General features: G+C 44.1%; 1 protein-coding gene across 1 annotated transcript in view; it reads right to left on the bottom strand.

The window, feature by feature from the left end:
• Positions 1-5,892: 5,892 nt before the first annotated feature.
• The window catches only part of ighmbp2 (immunoglobulin mu DNA binding protein 2), a 19,939-nt gene continuing 2,455 nt past the window's right edge, over positions 5,893-23,376 (bottom strand). Inside the window, 18 exon segments of the mRNA XM_024142265.2 lie at positions 5,893-6,187; positions 6,998-7,191; positions 8,251-8,566; positions 8,838-9,016; positions 9,272-9,455; positions 11,351-11,526; positions 11,611-11,734; positions 11,895-11,989; positions 12,230-12,348; positions 12,737-12,919; positions 15,735-15,909; positions 16,152-16,299; positions 16,975-17,175; positions 20,715-20,878; positions 21,081-21,178; positions 21,282-21,474; positions 22,024-22,149; positions 22,152-22,191. Coding sequence (XP_023998033.1) covers positions 5,987-6,187; positions 6,998-7,191; positions 8,251-8,566; positions 8,838-9,016; positions 9,272-9,455; positions 11,351-11,526; positions 11,611-11,734; positions 11,895-11,989; positions 12,230-12,348; positions 12,737-12,919; positions 15,735-15,909; positions 16,152-16,299; positions 16,975-17,175; positions 20,715-20,878; positions 21,081-21,178; positions 21,282-21,474; positions 22,024-22,149; positions 22,152-22,191 — 2,916 coding nt within the window. The 3' untranslated portion in view covers positions 5,893-5,986.

Genomic DNA, 23,376 nt, shown 5'->3' with positions numbered 1-23,376 from the left:
GTTGTGATTGGTCAGTGTTGTGTTCACCTACAAGCAAACCACCAAGCTGGGCATTTTTACCATCTCTTTCTGGCTGTCCTCCCCTCCTCCTTCCCTTCTAAGTTCAAATTTTCTTAGTCATACACCTGATGTAGGTGGAGTACACAGCGCGCAGTGAAATGCTTCCTTGCAGGTTAACCTCACGACAACGTAGCAACAATAGAACCCTCACGACAACGCAGCAACAATAGAACCCTCACGACACTAGCAACAAGTAGAACAAGTAGCAAGTGAATGAAAAAAATAAAAGCTCAATGAAATAATTTCTCAAATTTAATAATGGGCAGGTTTTTGTTTTTTACATTATCTATTACTTCGTATCAATAGGCCCTTAAAATGTAACGTAATCTTAAAACACCTCACGTTAGCTGGTAGGACTGATGAAATGACATGAATCATACAGGTCTTATAACCTATTACATTCTACAGGAAAATGTTTGGCTCATGTCTCTTGATATTCATATAGCCTAGGGGCTATGTAGCTTTTGTTCTCTCATGTATGTGTGTTGCTCTGTTATGCAGACACTTTAATTTTTTATTTACAGTTGAGTTGCCTTGGTCAGTTTTTTTAAAGAAATGTTTGCAAATTCTTAAATTTAAAACAGAAATACCTTATTTACATAAGTATTCAGACCCTTTGCTATGAGACTTGAAATTGAGCTCAGGTGCATCCTGTTTCCATTGATCATCCTTGAGATGTTTCTACAACTTGATTGAAGTCCACCTGTGGTAAATTCAATTGATTGGACATGATTTGGAAAGGCACACACCTGTCTATATAAAGGTCTCACATTTGACAGTGCATGTCAGATCAAAAACCCAAGGCATGAGGTCGAAGGAATTGTCCGTAGAGCTCCGAGACAGGATTGTGTCGAGACACAGATCTGGGGAAGTTTACCAAAACATTTCTGCAGCATTGAAGGTCCCCAAGAACACAGTGACCTCCATAATTCTTAAATGGAAGAAGTTTGGAACCACCAAGACTCTTCCTAGAGCTGGCCGCCTGGCCAAACTGAGCAATTGGGGGAGAAAGTCTTTGGTCAGGGAGTTGACCAAGAACCCGATGGTCACTCTGACAGAGGTCCTCTGTGGAGATGGGAGAACCTTCCAGAAGGACAACCATCTCTGGAGCACTCTACCAATCAGGCCTTTATGGTAGAGTGGCCAGACGGAAGCCACTCCTCAGTAAAAGGCACATGACAGCCTGCTTGGAGTTTTCCAAAAGACACCTAAAGGACTGTAAGACCATGAGAAACAAGATTCTCTGGTCTGATGAAACCAAGATTCAACTCTTTAACCTGAATGCCAAACGTCCCATCTGGAGTAAACCTGGCACCATCACTACGGTGAAGCATGTTGGTGGCAGCATCATGCTGTGGRGATGTTTTTCAGAGGCAGGGGCTGGGAGACTAGTCAGGATCGAAGGAATGACAAAGAAAGCAAAGTACAGAGAGATCCTTGATGAAAACCTGCTCCAGAGTGCTCAGGACCTCAGACTTCCAACAGGACAACGACCCTAAGCACACATCCAAGACAATGCAGGAGTGGCTTCAGGACAAGTCTCTGAATGTCCTTGAGAGGCCCAGCCAGAGCCTGGACTTGAACCCAATCTAACATCTCTGGAGAGACCTGAAAATAGCTGTGGAGTGACACTCCCCATCCAACCTGACAGAGCTTGTGAGGATCTGAWAAAAAGAATGGTGTGCCAAGCTTGTAGCATCATACCCAAGAAGACTCGAGGCTGTAATCGCTGCCAAAGGTGCTTCAACAAAGTACTGAGTAAAGGGTCTGAATACTTACGTAAATGTGATATTTCAGTGTTTTATTTGTAATTATGTTTTTGCTTTGTCATTATGGGGTATTGTGACGTCATAATGGGTTATTGTGTGTAGATTGAGGGGGGAAAAAAAACATTTAATCCATTTTAAAATAAGTCTGTAACGTAACAAAATGTGGAAAGAGTCAAGGGGTCTGAAAACTTTCCGAATGCACTGTACATACAGTTGAAGGCATTTGCCGTGTGCCACTCTGATAGCTACACATAGACGCAGCGAATGGGGAAAATACCTCTTCTTACAAGACCTTATCGAGACAGTGGAATGTACAGGTTTAAGTGCGTGTGCATTACAGTGTGTTATTTTCCACCATACCTCCAATTATTATTTCCATCTCTCCATTGTACAATTATATATTAATTATGAATGAACTGAATCCCCAGGGTCTACAGTTGAAGTCAGAAGTTTACATACATTTAGGTTGGGAGTCAATTAAACTTGTTTTAAAACCACTCCATGAATTTCTTAACAAACTATATTTTGGCAAGTCGGTTAGACATCTACTTTGTGCATGACACAAGTAATTTCCCAGCAATGTGTTTACAGACAGATTATTTCACTTATAATTCACTGTATCACAATTCCAGTGGATCAGAAGTTTACACACACTAAGTTGACTGTGCCTTTAAAATCCGAAAATATGTCATGGCTTTAGAAGTTTCTATAGGCTAATTGACATCATTTGAGTCAATTGGAGTGTACCTGTGGATGTATTCAAGCCTACCTTCAAACTCAGTGCCTCTTTGCTTGACATCATGGGAAATCAAAAGAAATCAGCCAAAACCTCAAAAAAATATTGTATACCTGTACAAGTCGGTTCATCCTTGGGAGCAATTTCCAAATGCCTGAAGGTACCACGTTCATCTGTACAAACAACAGTACGCAAGTATAAACACCAGGACCACGCAGCCGTCATACCGCTCAGGAAGGAGATGTGTTCTGTCTCCTAGAGAGAACGTACTTTGGTCGAAAATCCCAGAACAACAGCAAAGGACCTTGTGAAGATGCTGGAGGAAACGGGTACAAAAGTATCTATATCACAGTAAAAGAAGTCCTATATCGACATAATCTGAAAGGCCGCTCAGCAAGGAAGAAGCCACTGCTACAAAACCGCCATAAACAAAGCCAGACTACGTGCATTGAACACATGAGGACAAAGATTGTACTTTTTTGGAGAAATGTCCTCTGGTCTGATGAAACAAAAAAATAACTGTTTGTCCATAATGACCATCGTTATGTTTGAGGAAAAAAGGGGGAGGCTTGCAAGCCGAAAACACCTTCCCAACCGTGAAGCATGAGGGTGCAGGCATCATGTTGTGGTTGCTTTGCTGCAGGAGGGACTGGTGCACTTCACAAAATAGATGGCATCATGAGGGAGGAAAATTAGTGGATATATTGAAGCAACATCAAGACATCAGTCAGGAAGTTAAAGCTTGTCGCAAATGGGTCTTTCCAAATGGACAATGACCCCAAGCATACTTCCAAAAGTTGGCAAAATGGCTTAAGGACAACAAAGTCAAGGTATTGGAGTGCCATCACAAAGCCCCTGACTGCAATCCTACTATAACAATTTAGGCAAACACCTGACAGTGTGTCCTATGCTCAGAAGCAGGAGGCCTACAAACCTGACTCAGTTACACCAGCTCTGTCAGGAAGAATGGGCCAACATTCACCCAACTTATTGTAGGAAGCTTGTGGAAGGCTACCCAAAACATTTGACCCAAGTTAAACAATTTAAAGGCAATGCTACCAAATACTAATTGAGTATGTAAACTTCTGACCCACTGGGAATGTGATGAAAGAAATAAAAGCTGAAATAAATCATTCTGTCTGCTATTATTCCGACATTTCACATTCTTAAAATAAAGTGGTGGTCCTAACTGACCTAAGACAGGGAATTTTTACTCTGATTAAATATCAGGAATTGTGAAAAAACTGAGTTTAAATGTATTTGGCTAAGGTGTATGTAAACTTCTGACTTCAACTGTACATATACCTACTGTAGGTCAGGGCCCTGTTGCATAAAACATCTTTAGTATTTCCCTTAAGGAATAGTTTTCCCTTACCGAAGGGAATTGTTTCAGGGCGTTGCATAGAGCCTCTCAAATATTTCCTCAGGTAAGGGCATAAAATCCTTAAATTATGGTAGTTTGACGGCATGTATGGCAGAAATAGTATCTGGTTACCATGGAGATGGCCTGATTCACTGACTAAATGTCTCAAATAAATAATGTATTTTGTGGTAGATGTTTTAAACTTCTACAATAAACACAGGATAATCAAATTGCTTCAGAAGATAATAAACCATGTTCATTGTAGTTACTTTTGTCTCAACTTGTTTATATTACTTTATAGCAAGTCAAGCTAGCTTACAGAGAGTAGTTAGCTAACTAGCCAGCTAGCTAGCTTTGTAGCCATGGATTGTGCACTTTCCACTGTTTAGCTAAGAAGCTAACTAGCTAGCTACCTAGCTGGTGGTTGTTTTTCTATTGAAACCAGGGCACCTCCACAAATGGGGTTTACAGTGATATCCATACTGAATGAAGCAGTTAAGGGACCTCATGGGCACCCATAACTTTTTCACTTAATTTATGAGGGAAATTTACCTTAAAATGTTTTGTGCAACTGACTTAAAGTTAAGGAAATTGTAAGGGAAACGATGAGGTGATGAATAACTTGATGTTTTATGCAACCGGGCCCTGGTTGACTAAGTCAGTTGCACAAAATATTTTAAGGTGAATTTGTGCAGGTGAATGTTTTTCTCTGCCCTGGTTGCAAAAAGGAAAACATCAACTAGCTAGCTAGGTGTATAGCTAGCTAACAATAGCTACCTAGTGAAACAATGGAAGGAGCACAATCCATGGCTACAAAGCTAGCTAGCTAAGCTACCTACTCTGTAAGTTAGCTTGATGTGCTAGAAAGTAATAGAAACAAATTGAGATTAAAGTAGAGAAACATGTTTTATTATCTTATGAATCAACTTATTTCTCCTGTCTTGAATGTAGAAGTTCTATTTTGTGATCTCCCAAAATAAAATGCTCAGTGAGTGAATCAGGTCATCTCCATGGTAACAAGAGATTCTTCCTGCTTTACAGGACTTTAAACTAGCGTAAAACCCCTTAAGTATGCCCTTACCTAGGTGCTCTATGCAACAGCCTTTAACAATTCCCTTAGGTAAGGGGAAATGATTCCTAAAGAGAAACACTTACGATGTTTTATGCAACCAAACTCAGGCCCCAAGTGAAACTATGTTGCTGGCCTCCACTTTATTGTCCATTAACTTACAGAGAATGGAAATGTGTCTTTATGCTCACAACCCAATCCCCTGAGACATACCCTGATGGCAATGGGTCAATGCAGCGCCCCTGAACCATTTCTGGGCTAGTTGAGTGATGATGAACAAGTACATTTGGGACTGGCACCATGTGTATTCTACTAGTATGTTGAGACGCCGACTGAATTCCATTTTTTTTTTTTACAATTTGGAAATTGATCCGTGGGCTGCCAGTTACCCATGCCTAAATTACACGATCAGAAAAAAAAGAAGAGACTTCAGTAGCACCTGACAACCATAATGAAATCAGAACCGTTGATAAAGGTCTAGAAATATATAATAATATTAAAAGTAGCCTAGTGGTCAGAGAAGCGGGCCAGCACCCGGAGAGTCGTCGGTACGAATCCCAGCTCAGATGAGAAAATCTGGTGCAGTGAGCCGGCAACTGGAGGGTTGCTGGCATCATCCTAGATACCGTCCCCTGCCGTTGTGCCGATGATCAAGGCACTAACCCCCTACTAATTTTTTCAGGGACGCGGCACTGCAGATGACCCATTGCCTCCAGTCCATCAGGGTGTGTCTCGGGGGATTGGGTTCAGAGCATAAAGACAACTCCATTCTCTAAGTTAATGGACAATAAAGTACTGGAAGTGATGTCCTGTTATGTCCTGTATGTGTGTTTATAAGACGTTATATACTATATTAAAACACAAGATATTGACAGACCGGTTGAAATAATTTAGCAGTAATCTGTTTAATAATTATATCTATTCAGTCCACAAAGGATCATCCTCAGAGCTTACAGTCACTGACAAACTGGATTTAAAAAGGTCAAAGGTCAATTCTTGTCATTCTCTTTGGGTTTGGTCTTCCGCTGCTTTTCCATGTCTTTGAGTTTGGAGTCCAGCTTCCTGTGTAGGTAGGCCTTCTTGTTCGGATCTACAGACTTGTTCTTGTGTCCACTACCGGCATACAGAACCCCTTCTTTACTGATCCTCATCCTGGCATTGGCCTTGGCTTGGTCTCCACACCCATGGACCTGGAGGAGTCACAACATAGTCACAACACAGTCACCGAGGAGTCACAACACAGTCACAACACAGAAACATCAGAGAATAACCTTTCCAAAAATGTGAAACTAAATTAAATCAGTCCACTAAATACAAAATATACCTGAAAGTGACCACTGGTAGATAAGAGTTACAATAAATTAGGGATGTCAAACGGAAAACAAATGTAATTGAGTTAACTCGCAAATGCAGAATTAGTTTAGTGATCTGTCATTTAAAAGGGCAGTGCAGCCCAAAACGTGATTTCCCTGTGTTTAATATATATATTTTCACGCTATAAAGTTGGAATAATAATGTGAAATTTATGATAATGCACTTTTAGTGTAAGAGCTGTTTGAAAAGACTGCCTGACATGTCAGTTTGATTGGCTGGGTTTCTGGTGACATCACCAGGCGGTGTAAGTTAATAGAACCACAAAGCGTTTCTTCTCTGCCAATAAGAGCTAGTTTTCAGGTTACCCTCCCAGTAGGCTCCTCCCATTAGGCTCCTCAGCCCACTTCCAGACTGTCCTAGCCAAATTCCTGCTTGAAAATGTGCATTTTGCTAAGAAGACATTGTGTCTTTTGGCCATTTTAATTAAAAAACAAATCACAGTAAGGTACTTAAATTGTTAACCAGAAATGATTTGATAAAAATGGCTGCATTGGACTTATATAGACGTCTTGATTAACTCGAGTTAACGGATTAACTCTGACAGCAAAACATGCAAATGGTTACTAAACAGTGGAACATAATACAGTCAGAAAATGATTTGCCTAGATCTGGAAACAACGTCTTACCTCAGGTATGTGGTGACCGAGGCAGTATTGTCTGTTGCAGAACAGACAGAGTTGTCCCAGATAAATGACTAACGTTTTACACTTGACAAAACTACAGACGCGTTCTGCCTTCACCACAGCATCTATTAGGGTGTCAAAATCAACGTCTGCCGTCGCAGCCGCAGCGATCTCACAGGCACCCGCTTTGGTCTTTCCTAGAGGAGAGAAATTATACAGAACCAGTCATAAGTTAGGACACACCTACTGATTAAAGGGGTTTTCATTATTTTTTTTACTGTTTTCTACATTGTAGAATAATAGTGAAGACATCAAAACTATGAAATAACACGTATGGAATCATGTAGTAACCAACAACAAAAAAATTATTTTAGATTCTTCAAAGTAGCCACCCTTTGCCTTGATGACAGCTTTGCACACTCTTGGCATTCTCTCAACCAGCTTCACCTGGAATGTTTTTTAAACAGTCTTGAAGGAGTCCCCATATATGCTGAGCACTTGTTGGCTGCTTTTCCTTCACTCTGCGGCCAACTCATCCCAAACCATCTCAATTGGGTTGAGGTTCAGGTGATTGTGGATCCTTCTTGGTCAAATAGCCCTTACACAGCCTGGAGGTGTGTTGGGTCATTGTCCTGTTGAAAAACAAATGGTAGTCCCACTAAGCCTAAACCAGATGGGATGGTATATCGCTGCAGAATGCTGTGGTGCCTGCTGGTTAAGTGTGCCTTGAATTCTAAATAAATCACTGACAGTGTCACCAGCAAAGCACCCCCACATCATCACACCTCCTCCTCCATGCTTCACGGTGGGAACCACACATGCGGAGATCATCCGTTCATCTACTCTGCGTCTCACAAAGACAAGGAGGTTGGAACCAAAAACCTCAAATTTGGACTCATCAGACCAAAGGACAGATTTCCACCGGTCTATGTCCATTGCTCGTGTTTCTTGGCCCAAACAAGTCTCTTCTTATTATTGGTGTCCTTTAGTAGTGGTTTCTTTGCAGCAATTCGATCATGAAGGCCTGATTCACGCAGTCTCCTCTGAACAGTTGATGTTAAGATGTGTCTGTTACTTGAACTCTGAGAAGCATTTATTTGGGCTGCAATCTGAGGTGTATATCGGAGGATCAAAAATAAAACAGGCAATTAGAGTGAGCCTTGTTGATCATAAAGGCATGAGGAATACAGTTTGATCAGAACTTATTTTAATCATCATTTTTGACTGCTAATTTGATCATCATTTTTTACACTAACCTTTTGCCTTGGCCTTCTTAGCAGTCTGAGTCTGTCCTGCTGTACGGACGGTCTCTAGATGCTTCTTCTGCTCCCTCTTCTCCTGCTCCCGTCTCATTCGTTCCAGATGTAAAGTCTTGAGATCTACAGGTGGTGCCGGTTGCCCTACAGGAGGCCCTGTAACACTGTCTTCCTCCAGGACGGCTGCTGGTTGTAGGGCTTGTTGCTCCTCTTCTTCCCCAGCCTCGTTAGGCCCTGTCGGGGGTCTGGAGACAGTGATGCATCTGTCCTTTCCCTCTCCCTGGCTCTCATGGTTCAGGCCCAGCTCCTCTGCAACCTGTTTTACAATTTTAGTTTTTAGCTTTATTTATTTGCAACAGGAAAAACAAAGCACAACATCAAAGTACAATACAGGGTGCAGGTGAGAAAGTGAAACACAAAATGGGCTTATGAAAAGCCTCACTATAATTTGTACATTGATAATGTACAACTACAAAAAAGTAATTTTCCTGAAGAAAAACTGTGTGCTTTGTTTGAGCTAATCGGTAGCCGTAGAAGTTAGTGTACTTTGCATCAGCAATTTAACAAAAACACAAAGTATTATGTACCTGGTGTACGAGCAGGCGGTCGTGGGAGTTGAGGGTGGAGGGAAACCGTAGCTCTGTCTGGTCTGGGTCCTGTAGGAACCACTCCACCTGGCCCTTGATCTCCAGGTATTTTATCTGGGTCAGTCTCTGCTCCTCCTCCGTGGGGGTGGAACGTCTGGCTTGGCTGTGTGTGCCGGGATCTGTGTCATGTCAATCAACGTGAACATGTAAACTTTTGTTTAAAATTTCAGTTGTGCATATTTCTGTATCACTACCACAGCAAGGGGTTAGATTTAACCTGATCCTGGAATAAAAAACTATTTTCAATTGAGATTTTCCATTGAATTTGATTTTTAGTCTAGGACTAGGCTTACTCTGTTTCTGGAAAACCAGCCTCTCCAAACCGTTAAACTCTTCCTTATTATTACAGTTTGTGAATAACGTCATAGCTGAACCTGTCTGGGGCTCTCCTCCCTGGGTCTTGTTCCCCCCAGAGGTCTTCTTGTGTCCTGGCTCCACCTTGCTCCCAGCCTGACCTCTGCCCTTCTGCTTGTTGGAGGTGGATGAGGAGCTGCTAGCGGTAGTGTTGCTAGACTTGGTATCTCGGTGGTCTCTGGTGTAGTTCTGGGGCACAATGTCCTGTAGGATGGATGATACTTCCAGTTTCGATTTATACCAATTTATTTCTCAGGCTAGTATTGCCCCATATGGATAACAATATTTTTTAGACTAGCATTGCCTAAATCGATCGAGATATTTTTTAGGCTAATATTGCCAATATCGATATTTTATAGCTTAATATCGTAACGTTACGACTCTAACTACTGTTCCCTTAAGGAGGCAAACGAGGTACAGCATACTATGAGGAGTTGTGCCTGACAGGGCCAATGAAATCCGCGCCTCGCTAGAAGCCCCGCCTTCCACAGGTGATACGTGTGAGGCTCGGGTTTCATTCCCTTCCATTTCAAACCGCTCTTCACCGAGCGCAGGAATGTGCGGTGCGGGGCTAAACAGGTGCTGTACCTCGTTTCCCTCCTTCAGGGGACAGTAGTTATAGTCATAACGTTAAGTTCCCTTTCAGTCAGTCAACTTATGTACAACATACTATGGAGAAATATAATCCCGCCTGAAAAGGAACCATTCCTTTACCTTGGCATCAGAGCTCAAAATGGTTGCCACTTATATCCATACAGCCTTCTCATGGAGGGCCCCCTTGCAGACTGAACGGTAGCAATAACAGTCGGAGGTAAACCTCTAGCCATCAGATTGGCCCTCTTAGGGGCCAGGCCCATAAGAACCAAATCTCTGGCCTCGCTTGCCAAACCTGCCCGTGCATGGATGTGTATAACACTGTTGGCTGTAATAGCCAGAGGCTCTTGATTCTTCTTAGTTTGTAGACTCTGAGGTGTTTGCTGCGGGCGCGTCGGTCTAGAACGCCACGCAAAGTTTATACCAGCCATTCTGGATCTTCGACATAGGAACCACTCGGACTGCTTCTGGTGACGGGAGGATGTTTCCTCCCTCAAAACAGGCACTGAGGCCTGGAGAACAGTCAACGTGATGACGCCGCAGAAACTCGGAAAGAGCACAACAAATTGTAGCCTGTAACCTGACGTCAATGTTCGCACGATCCATGGAGACACTGCGCATGCGCGTAATTGGTCGGAGCAGACAGCGAGATTCCAGAGAATCTGGTTCTTCTTCTTCCATTTCCACCACTCTTGAGAACCGTGTGTCTGAACATGGCGAAGGAGAAAAAATGTGCTTAACAAGTCTCATAATAAAGTTTCGTGGACTGTGAAATAGTGTTTAACATGACTACCTCATCTCTATACCCCACACATTCAATTAACTGTAAGGTCCCTCAGTCGAGCAGTGAATTTCCAACACAGATTCAACCACAAAGACCAGGGAGGTTTTCCAATGGCTTACAAAGAAGGGCACCTATTGGTAGATGGGTAAAATAATAAAAAGCAGACATTGAATATCCCTTTGAGCATGGTGAAGTTATTAATTACACTTTGGATGGTGCATTAATACACCCAGTCACTACAAAATATACAGTCGTCCTTCCTAACTCAGTTGCCAGAGAGGAAGGAAACCCGAGAGTGATGAATAGAAAACTACTTCCAGTTAATAATCTGGTATTAGCGGACAGAGCGTACCAGGTACTAGTCTACAGTAGCCCACAACATAACTGTTCTATGAAGAGCCTTGGCTCTGACAGCAGATTACTAGGATGTTTTCACTTCGTCATCATGGGTGTAGATGTGAGAAAAATAATAATACTTCATCCATTTGAATTTAGGCTGTAACAAAATGTGGAATAAGGGGTATGAATACTGTGTTTGTGGCTAGTATTGCCGATATGGATTACAATATTTTTTAGGCTAGTATTGCCAATAAGGAATACAATATTTTTTAGGCTAGTATTGCCGATATCGATAGCAAAACAAGTACGTTTAAATGGGACTAAAAACACATTCCCTTGATAGACTGATACGTTATTGATTCCAAAAGGATTATTAACCTACCCGCAGGTACTCAAAGGCGGTGCGTACGTCTCCGTGCTGGGTCATGTGATCGATGAGGGTCTTGAGGAAGCCGTGGGTCTGGACGGTCTGCGTGTCACACACCAGGGCCAGGTGACGTCTGGCTCGAGTCACCGCCACGTTGATCCTCCGGTCTTCAGCTAAGAACCCTATCTCACCTGAAGGAGAGATAGAACTTAGTACATCAGCACGTTGGTAGAAATAGACGACACACACACACACACACACACACACTAGTTTACCTTTCCTGTTAGATCTGACCAAGGTCAACACCACAGCCTCCTTCTCTCTGCCCTGGAAGCCGTCGACAGACTTGATCTCCAGATCGGGATGTCTGGCTGAGAGACGCTGACGCAGGAGATGCACCTAAACACAGACAAGAACATAAACCGCCTCTGCACCTTCTGTCACAAACGTTTCAGATCAAGGCTTACAAGACACAGGGCTCTGCAAAACTCAACTGATCTCCACCCCAAAAACAAAGAGAGCTAAAAGTTCAATAGTGCAGAAAGCAGCCGTGACTCACCTGCAGATTGTAAGGGGCAATAACAGCGATGTCTTTAGGTTTCACCCCAGCTTCAGTCAACGCTTTGATGTGCAGTTCCACAATGTCCACCTCACCTGTTTATCAGAATACGAGTTCATCACAATTAGTTTATTAGATTTCAGCACCTCACACGGGTCCTAAGAAGACAAGATACCCGAGTGAGGTTCCTCTTAGTTTAGACTAGCTCATACTGTGTTGAGCTAGGGGCCATTTTGGTTTGGTAGTAGTAAAAATAAAACAAAAACATGATCACAACATAAAATCAACAACCTATAGGAAATAGGAAACCTTATCATATCATTTAGATAGCTGACCTTGGTTTCCTTTGGACTGTTCGTCTGTCACCTCCATCTCACTAAGCCCACAGCCTGCTGTGTCTATGAGGAGGAGAGGGGTGCTGGTCTCTTCAACACTGGCTACTCCTGGGAGATCTCTGTTCAGGGGAAAGAGCCATGTTTGAGCTGGGTTCCTTACAGGGTTGGGGTCAATTCCATTTCAATTCAGGAAGTAAACTTCATTCCGTCAATCCAGGAATGAACTGAAAGTCTAGAATGAAAATCCAAATTGGACTTCCAGTTTAATTACTGTATTCACTGAATTCAAATGGAATTGAACCGTAAATCGTGAYCCTAAACCCTCATTAAAATGTCTACTAATTTGATGTGAGATAAATGGGCTGTGTTTACACAGGCAGCCCAATTCTGATCCTTTGACTAATTATTGGTCTTTTGACCAAATCAGACCAGATGCCAATACTTGGGGCAAAAATAACCTGAATTGGGCTGCCGGTGTAAACGTAGCCAAAAGGAGGCAGTTGTTACTTGAGCAGGTGTTTCTCCACTGAGCTGTGTGCGGTGAGTTGCCCCTGGTACATCTGTTCTGAGGCCCAGGTCATGATGTTACTGTTCATTCGGTACTGCACTGTCAGCATCCTGACTACGGMGTCTCCATACTTCAGGATCAACCTCTCCATCAGGCTGACAGACAGGCCTTTAGACGCAGCCCTGGATGAGGAAAAAATAGTATTGATTGAAATCCAAGTATCTATTTTAAATATGGCAAAAAGGTAAAAAGACACAAGCAAGGAATGACACATGGATTATGTTTAACAAACTATTTACATGGCAGACTGGGGACATTCTGAACCCACTACCATCACCTGTGGTGTCCCCCAAGCAGTGCTTGAGAATAACTTTCCCCCCCATCATCTTTCCAGAATCGTCCTGAAGTACAATTTCAACCGTCCCAAACGGAAGACGAACCGTCCCAAACGGAAGACGAACCGTCCCAAACGGAAGACGAACCGTCCCAAACGGAAGACGAACCGTCCCAAACGGAAGACGAACCGTCCCAAGTTAAATGGTTTTATGGGTCTACTCTAGGTTGTTCACAGGGATTTAATCTAATCTAACTCAGATAGTTGAGTCAACTCAATTCACATTCAAATGTTTGTCTCTAAAAATGCCAACATTGGAATAACATTAAAACCTATTATCTACTTTTCATATTATCTAAAGATTGCACGTTAGCAAGAAGGACGGAAGGCAGTGGGAGTTCTTGCTCGCCTCCCGATTCTCAGAAGGATCCCCGATCTGCTTCCCCTTTTCTTGCTCGCCTCCCGATTCTCAGAAGGATCCCCGATCTGCTTCCCCTTTTCAGCGTTTTTTCTTCACGCTAAAGACGTGGATCTGGGCCTGTTCCACTGAAAGCAGGATATCCTTCTCGTCGGACTCGTTAAAGGAAAAAGTTTCTTCCAGTCCGTGGTGAGTAATCGCTGTTTGGATGTCCAGAAGTTATTTTYGGTCATAAGAGACGGTAGCAGCAACATTATGTACACAATAAGTTATTAAAAATAAGTTACACAAAACATTTAAAAATAGCACAATTGGTTGGGAGAATGTAAAACGTCAGCCATGTACTTCGGGGCCATCTTGAAGTCTATCAGTATAGACAGGTCAGCCACCAGAAAGAACCATGCACTAGGTCTATCTATCAGTATAGGCAGGTCAGCCACCAGACAGACAGACAGAACCGTGCACTGGGTCTATCTATCAGTATAGACAGGTCAGCCACCAGTCAGAACCGTGCACTGGGTCTATCTATCAGTATAGGCAGGTCAGCCACCAGTCAGAACCGGGCACTGGGTCTATCTATCAGTATAGGCAGGTCAGCCACCAGACAGAACCAGGCACTGGGTCTATCTATCAGTATAGGCAGGTCAGCCACCAGACAGAACCGTGCACTAGGTCTATCTATCAGTATAGACAGGTCAGCCACCAGACAGACAGTCAGAACCGTGCACTAGGTCCATCTATCGGCAAACAAAAGCTGAATCTCACAATTTCTTGGCTTGCAATGTCTCGCAACTAGGCTAGGATATTCTACACGCAACAGACGGAAGAGTGAACACACACTTCCAACATAATTGGCGTAATGAATACGCCCGAGGCGAGCCAGCGTTTAAGAGAGAAGGGGCAGGCAGAAAAAAAACGTGGTGCTCATGTCTTGGCAATCTGTCTTGTACGCCTCGCAAATTCACCAGTCGGCTGAAGTTCCCCTCTTCCTCTCTGGTTTTATTTAATTTACACAACTTTCCCAAGACCTTTATAGCCATATAGTCTAATTAGGCTATAACTTGGCTATATACACACAGGATACCAGTACTGAGTCCATGTGCAGGGGTACGAGGTAATAACATGGCTATATACACAGGGTACCAGTACTGCAGTACTGAGTCAATGTGCAGGGGTACGAGGTAATAACATGGCTATATACACATGGTACCAGTACTGAGTCCATGTGCAGGGGTACGAGGTAATTTACGTAAATATGTACATATTGGTAGCGATAAAGTGACTAGGCAACAGGATAGATAAACAGCAGCATATGTGATAATCTAAAATATTTGCAAAAAAAGGGTCAATGCAGATTGTTAAATAGTTAGTCTGGGTAGCTATTGGTTAACCATTTATCAGTCTTATGGCTTGGTGGTAGAAGCTGTTCAGGGTCCTGTTGGTTCTAGACTTTGTGCATCGATTCCGCAGATTCTGTTGACATACTCGAGCCATGGTTCGTTCACAAGAACGGACAGAAGGCCAGAGCAATGCACATTACCCACCTTCTGAGCGGAGCCAGTCAGCACTTTGAAACTATCTAACCATTAACGTACTTGTTTTAAACCTGGATGTTTTATGCCATTTTATGAGGCATGTCTTACCTTGTTTCAAAGTAGCCTAGCCAAAATCCCGGTTTCAAAGTAGCCTAGCCAAAATCCCGGTTTCAAAGTAGCCTAGCCAAAATCCCGGTTTCAAAGTAGCCTAGCCAAAATCCGACCACATAAATGCTGAGGGAATGACTGTATGAACATTTCCTTCCATTAAAAACAGTTTTTCTCTCATGTTCTATTTGTTTACAAATCAACGTTCTTTCAATATCCAGCAGCCAAAGGCAACCCATGCTAGTTGTTGCATCTCCAGATCTTTCCTCTTTCTAAATTCCTAACAAAATGTCCTCTCTGTCTCATTAAACCGCTCTCGTGTACGGTACACTTTGAGAACCCTGTTTTTCTGCCAGTTGCATTTTTGGAAACATTTGAAAGTCTACCGCCGTGTGGGAGGGGACGGACTAAAGTTAAACTGTTACACCGGGAAGATGGGACGCCTTTACATTTTGAGCCTCAAGGCTCCGTTTTAGGTCCCATCTTATTCCTCATCTACACCCCCCCTTGGTCTCCAAACTCGAAATGTGACCAATTCCACTGACTATACACAGAGCAACATATATGTGTTGGTGGGACCAATAAGAAGAGCTGATATTTACGTGTGAGACTTGATGGTGGGTGGCAGCTGCTTGTAGTCTCCAGCCAGGATACACTTCCTGCCTCTGAGCAGAGCGATCCAGCAGGAGCTCTCCAACGCCTGGGCACACTCATCGATCACCACCCAGTCAAAATGGTCTACAGGTAGGTTCTTCAGAGGGCCACCATCATTAGCACCTGGAGACAACACAGACAGGTAATATTATTGTTCAATAGGACACACATCCAGTCACAATGAAGACAGAGGGTTGTGTTCATTAGGCACCAAAGGGAAGAAAACGGACTGAAATAGGAATGGGCAACCAGGACTTGTTCAATCAGAAATKCAAATTTTCCTTTTTTTTGTGTTGCAAAACATTTTTGAAACGTTTTATAGTGTGTGCCCTAATGAACAACTGTTGATATCCACCATCACTCACCTGTGTTAGTGGCTAGAACMACATCAGCGCGTTTGAGGACCTCAGCAATGGCTGTAGCTTCCCTGGTCCTCAGCTCTTTCCTCAGCTSTCCTACCTCCCTCTTCAGGTGGATCCGATCTCGTTTGTCACTCATCTTCTTCATCCCCATCTTCACCAAACATTGAGAAAACACGACAATATCAAACCTAGAAGCATTCCAATACATCATGAAAAATACACAGAGAAAAATTACCTTATTATCGAAGTCTAAAAGTCTTTCGCTAATCCGAATGCGAGGAGCTGGGAGTTTATCAATGATTTGACATGTAGAATTTCTGGACATTGATATACTGTACACAGCACCTGTCAAAAGTTTGGACACACCTACTCATTGAAGGATTTTTCTTTATTTGTACTATTTTCTACATTTTAAAATAATAGTGAAGATATCAAAACTATGAAATAACACATATGGAATCATGTAGTAACCAAAAAAGTAAAACAAATATTTTATATTTGAAGAATCTCAAATATAAAATATATTTTGATTGGTTTAACGCATTTCTGGTTACTACATGATTCCATATGTGTTATTTCATAGTTTTGATGTCTTCACTATTATTCTACAATGTAGAAAATAGTACAAATAAAGAAAAACCCTTTCAATGAGTAGGTGTGTCCAGACTTTTGACCTGTACTGTATTACAGTAACTTCTGAAACCAAAATATCTGTGATCATAATTTACCAGTCAAATAATTAGAGACCATGCTAGCGCCCCACTGTAAATTCACCACACTCACATAAAGATGTGATTATCATCGATGCCATATTATCAATACTCACAAAAGCTTTGTCGATGTCTTTGCGTATGTCAGCGATGATGTTGGTGTTGTCACTGTGAGCGAGGACGGCGTCTAGCGAGTGTTTCTGAATGGACTCTAGCAGGCGGGCAGGGTGGCCCAGTCTCAGGACCTTAGCTTTGGCCTTAGCCAGGCGCTCTACCAGGTTATCCACRGCCACGTTAGAACCAGCACAACACAGGACCTACAGGACAAACAGAGAAACAAAACAGAGATATTCAAATAAAATGACTGTAAAATGCTTACTTAAAAGCCCTTAACAACGCAGGTCAAGAAATAGAGTTAAGAAAATATTTAATAAATAAAGTTTTTTTTTTTTTTTTAAAGTAAAAAATAACGAGGCTATATACACTGCTCAAAAAAATTAAAGGGAACACTTAAACAACACAATGTAACTCCAAGTCAATCACACTTCTGTGAAATCAAACTGTCCACTTAGGAAGCAACACTGATTGACAATACATTTCACATGCTGTTGTGCAAATGGAATAGACAAAAGGTGGAAATTATAGGCAATTAGCAAGACACCCCAAAAAGGAGTGATTCTGCAGGTGGTGACACAGACCACTTCTCAGTTCCTATGCTTCCTGGCTGATGTTTTGGTCACTTTTGAATGCTGGCGTGCTCTCACTCTAGTGGGTAGCATGAGACGGAGTCTACAACCCACACAAGTGCTCAGGTAGTGCAGCTCATCCAGGATGGCACATCAATGCGAGCTGTGGCAAAAGGTTTGCTGTGTCTGTCCAGCGTAGTGTCCAGAGCATGGAGGCGCTACCAGGAGACAGGCCAGTACATCAGGAGGAACGTGGAGGAGGCCGCAGGAGGGCAACAACCAGCAGCAGGACCGCTACCTCCGCCTTTGTGCAGGAGGAGCACTGCCAGAGCCCTGCAAAATGACCTCCAGCAGGCCACAAATGTGCATGTGTCTGCTCAAACGGTCAGAAACAAGACTCCATGAGGGTGGTATGAGGGCCCGACGTCCACAGGTGGGGGTTGTGCTTACAGCCCAACACCGTGCAGGACGTTTGGGCATTTTGCCAAGAGAACACCAATATTGGCAAATTCGCCACTGGCGCCCTGTGCTCTTCACAGATAAAAGCAGGTTCACACTGAGCACATGAGCACATGTGACAGACGTGACAGAGTCTGGAGACGCGCGTGGAGAACGGTTCTGCTGCCTGCAACATCCTCCAGCATGACCGGTTTGGCGGTGGTCAGTCGATGGTGTGGGGTGGCATTTCTTTGTGGGCCGCACAGCCTCATGTGCTCGCCAGAGGTAGCCTGACTGCCATTAGGTACCAGATGAGATCCTCAGACCCTTGTGAAGACCATAATGCTGACACATGCACATTTGTGGCCTGCTGGAGGTCATTTTGGCAGGCTCTGGCAGTGCTCCTCCTTGCACAAAGGCGGAGGTAGCGGTCCTGCTGCTGGGTTGTTGCCCTCCTACGGCCTCCTCCACGTCTCCTGATGTACTGGCATGTCTCCTGGTAGCGCCTCCATGCTCTGGACACTACGCTGACAGACACAGCAAACCTTCTTGCCACAGCTCGCATTGATGTGCCATCCTGGATGARCTGCACTACCTGAGCCACTTGTGTGGGTTGTAGACTCCGTCTCATGCTACCACTAGAGTGAGMGCACCGCCAGCATTCAAAAGTGACCAAAACATCAGCCAGGAAGCATAGGAACTGAGAAGTGGTCTGTGGTCACCACCTGCAGAATCACTCCTTTTTTGGGGGTGTCTAATTGCCTATAATTTCCACCTTTKGTCTATTCCATTTGCACAACAGCATGTGAAATGTATTGTCAATCAGTGTTGCTTCCTAAGTGGACAGTTTGATTTCACAGAAGTGTGATTGACTTGGAGTTACATTGTGTTGTTTAAGTGTTCCCTTTATTTTTTTGAGCAGTGTATGTACAGGGGGTGCCGGTACTGAGTCAATGTGCGGGGTTGGGTGACAATTTATAGGGCCTTCCTCTGACACCGCCTGATATAGAGGTCCTGGCAGGAAACTTGGCCCCAGTGATGAACTGGGCCGTACGCACGACCCTCTGTAGCRCATTACAGTCGGTCGCCGAGCAGTTGCCATACCAGGCGGTGATGCAACCGCTCAGGATGCCCTCGATGGTGCAGCTGTAGAACCTTTTGAGGATCTGGGGACCCATGCCAAATCTTTTCAGTCTCCTGAGGGGGAAAAAGGTGTTGTCGTGCCCTCTTCACGACTGCCTTGGTGTGTTTGGACCATAATAGTTGGTTGGTGATGTGGACACCAAGGAACTTGAAGCTCTCAACCTGCTCCACTACAGCAACGATGTGAATCAGGGCGTAATCAGCCCTCCTTTTCCTGTAGTCCACAATCAGCTCCTTTGTCTTGMTCACGTTGAGGGAGAGGTTGTTGWCCTGGCACCACACTGCCAGGTCTCTGAMCTCCTCCCYATAGGCCGTCTCATTGTTGTCGGTGGTCAGGCCTACCACTGTTGTGTCATCAGCAAACTTAATGATGGTGTTGGAGTCGTGCCTGGTCATGCACTCGTGGGTGAACAGGGAGTACAGGAGGGGACTGAGCACGCACCCCTGAGGGTCCCCGGTGTTTAGGATCAGCGTGGCAGATGTGTTGTTACCTACCCTTACCACCTGGGGGCGGCCCGTCAGGAAGTCCAGAATCCAGTTGCCTTTCAAAGCACTTCATGGCTACCGACGTGAGTGCTACAGGGCAGTAGTCATTTAGGCAGGTTACCTTTGTGTTCTTGGGCACAGGGACTATGGTGGTCTGCTTGAAACATGTAGATATTACAGACTCAGTCAGGGAAAGGTTGAAGAAACTTGACAGTTGGTCCACGCATGCTCTGAGTACACAGTCATCCGGTACAGCTGGTGCTCTCATGCATGCTTCAGTGTTGCTTGCCTCGAAGCGAGCTTAGAAGACATTTAGCTTGTCTGGCTCGCGTCACTGGGCAGCTCGCATCTGGGTTTCCCTTTGTAGTCCATAATAGTTTTCAAGCCCTGCCACATCCAACGAGCGTCAGAGCCGGTGTAGTAGGATTCAATCTTAATCCTGTATTGACGCTTGGCCTGTTTGATGGTTCATCTGAGTGAGTAGCGGGATTTCTTATAAGCGTCCGGATTAGTGTCCCGCTCCTTSAAAGCGGCAGCTCTACCCTTTAGCTCAGTGTAGATCTTTCCTGTGATCCAAGGCCTCTGGTTGGGGTATGTAGCTAGGTATGTAACATACCAACAGGGTATGTAGCTCGGTCACCAATAAGAGTCCAAATCTGGTCCAAGTGTGACTAACAAAACAATCAAGCCATTATTATGATTACAAGGGATTACCTCAACCATATTTAAAAGAGATTACCAAAACCATATTTTAAAGGGATTACCAAAACCATATTTTAAAGGGATTACCAAAACCATATTTTAAAGGGATTACCAAAACCATATTTTAAAGGGATACCAAAACCATTTTTAAAAAGGGATACCAAAACATATTTTAAAGGGAGTTCCAAAAACCATTTTTAAGGATTTACCTAAACATATTAAAAGGGATTACCTAAACCATATTTAAAAGGGATTACCTAAACCATATTTAAAAGGGATTATCTAAACTATATTTAAAGCCATATTCTGCAATTTTTTCAATATAACATAACATGGTCAATGCTTGATAATTCTCTTGATAAGAATGGACACGCCAATGTACTGTATGACATAATCTCTACCTTCTGTCCCTGTTTGACCACTTGCAGGATGATTTCCACCACAGTGGTTGTCTTGCCAGTGCCTGGTGGCCCGTGTATTACAGCTACCTCTCTCTGAGACAGAGCAAACGACACCGCCTGTCTCTGAGACTCATCCAGACCAGTGTTCAGGAAACACAGATCATCTGAACAAAGAAGAGAGATAATTAAATCTTACATTTTGCATCTGAGAAGTATTTTTTTTTTTTTTTAGACAAGTGAATATTTTTTTCTGATGTCCAAAATCACAATGGCAATAATTTTCACATTCTTCTATTTCAGAGAGTATAATTCCAGATCTGGTCTGATACAGTAAGCTCGTAACATATTCCTGAGAGGAAGCCTTACTTGGTTGTGATATAGAGCCAGGTTCTGAATAGCCAAAGAGAACGCTGATCAAATCCGAGGCTGGTCCACTGCTGTACCCATTCAGAGTGTTCAAGGCCCTGCGGACAACAAGCAATGGAATAGGTTAGGATTAGAGTCAGAGTTAGGTTAGTGTTAATATCAGGGTAACGGTTAAACTCGGGCATAGGTTTTCTTACTAACTTTTTCATGCGTTTGTATGTGACATCGTTAGCCAGCTTCATGAGGTTGTACAGAGCGTCTGTGTCCAGGTTGAGTCCGTCCGGCGAGTCCTCACAGGCCACGGTTACCGCTGACTGACTGATGCGGGTCACTACACCAGTACACAGCTGGGAGGACGGCGTACAGCCATCCAGGTCATACAGACCCACTATGTCTCCTGCAACCACAGATAACCAATCAGAGAGTTAGCGATTTAGTTTAGTCAAATTTAGTGTAAATAGCCTTTTCATAGACCTGTTTGTGCTTTTTGCCAACTCCAATGGCCATAGCAGTTGGCAGGACATCAAATATATGGAACCAGGCGAGTCTTACAGTAGATAAATAGAGACGGCTAGATCATTAACTATGATCATGTTTATTTATTTATTAATTTTACCCCCTTTTCTCCCCAATTTCGTGGTATCCAATTGTTAGTAGTTACTATCTTGTCTCATCGCTACAACTCCCGTACGGGCTCGGGAGAGACGAAGGTCGAGAGCCATGCGTCCTCCGAAACACAACCCAACCGCACTGCTTCTTAACACAGCGCGCCTCCAACCCGGAAGCCAGCCGCACCAATGTGTCGGCTGGCGACCTGGTCAGCGTGCACTGCGCCTGGCCCACCACAGGAGTCGCTAGTGCGCGATGAGACAAGGATATGCCTACCGGCCAAACCCTCCCTAGCTTGGACGACGCTAGGCCAATTGTGCGTCGCCCCACGGACCTCCCGGTCGCGGCCGGCTGCGACAGAGCCTGGGCGCGAACCCAGAGTGTCTGGTGGCAAGAAGGAGTGATCTTCCATAAAGGCCAGTTGACTGGCTTCCTATCTGCAGCTTCAGAAGACAAACGCTTTACTCTGGAGATCTTTCAGAGAGACATTCTCCTGCCACAGCTCTGCAGGTACACAACAAGAGGAAACAAAGGAAACATTCAGAAACACTTCAATGTCCTCAATGAGGCAATTCATTTAGCGACCAACACAATGCATTCTGACCAAAACATCTTTAAAAACAACAACAGAAAGGAAACATGGTTAGTTTTGTACCGAATGACTGTGTACTCAGAGCATGCTTGGACCAAACTGTCAAGTTTCTTCAACCTCTCCCTGACTGAGTCTGTAATAATCTTACATGTTTAAAGCAGACCACCATAGTCCCTGTGCCCAAGAACACAAAGGTAACCTGCCTAAATGACTACTGCCCTGTAGCACTCACGTCGGTAGCCATGAAGTGCTTTGAAAGGCAACTGGATTCGGGCTTCCTGACGGGCCGCCCCAGGTGGTAAGGGTAGGTAACAACACATCTGCCACGCTGATCCTAAACACCGGGGACCCTCAGGGGTGCGTGCTCAGTCCCCTCCTGTACTCCCTGTTCACCCACGAGTGCATGACCAGGCACGACTCCAACACCATCATTAAGTTTGCTGATGACACAACAGTGGTAGGCCTGACCACCGACAACAATGAGACGGCCTATAGGGAGAGGTCAGAGACCTGGCAGTGTGGTGCAGACAACACCTACATCTCCTCAACGTGATCAAGACAAAGGAGCTGATTGTGGACTACAGGAAAAGGAGGGCTGATTAGCCCTGATCACATCGTTGCTGTAGTGGAGCAGGTTGAGAGCTTCAAGTTCCTTGATGTCCACATCACCAACAAACTATCAGGTCCAAACACACCAAGACATCGCGTGAAGAGGGCACGACAATGCTATTGACTGAAAGATTTGTCATGGGTCCTCATATCCTCAAAAAGTTCTACAGCTGCAACATCGAGAGCATCCGAATGGTTGCATCACCGCCTGGTATGGCAACTGCTCGGCGTCCGCCTGCAAGGAACTACAGAGGGTAGTGCGTACGGCCCAGTACCCGCACTGCAAGTGGTACCGAGAGCCAAGTCTAGGACCAAAAGGCTTCTTTACAGCTTCTACCCCCAAGCCATAACTCTCCTGAACAGTTAGCCAAATGGCTACCCGGACTATTTGCATTGCCTCCCCCCCCCCCCCCCCAAACCCCATTTTTTACACTGCTGCTACTCTCTGTCTACTCTCTACCACATATTACTCAACTAACCGGACCA

This window comes from Salvelinus sp. IW2-2015, unplaced genomic scaffold, assembly GCF_002910315.2.
Source record: "Salvelinus sp. IW2-2015 unplaced genomic scaffold, ASM291031v2 Un_scaffold3042, whole genome shotgun sequence".
Classification (NCBI taxonomy): domain Eukaryota; kingdom Metazoa; phylum Chordata; class Actinopteri; order Salmoniformes; family Salmonidae; genus Salvelinus; species Salvelinus sp. IW2-2015.
Note: the sequence above shows the minus strand (reverse complement) of the source record. Positions and strands in the feature narration are given on the sequence as shown.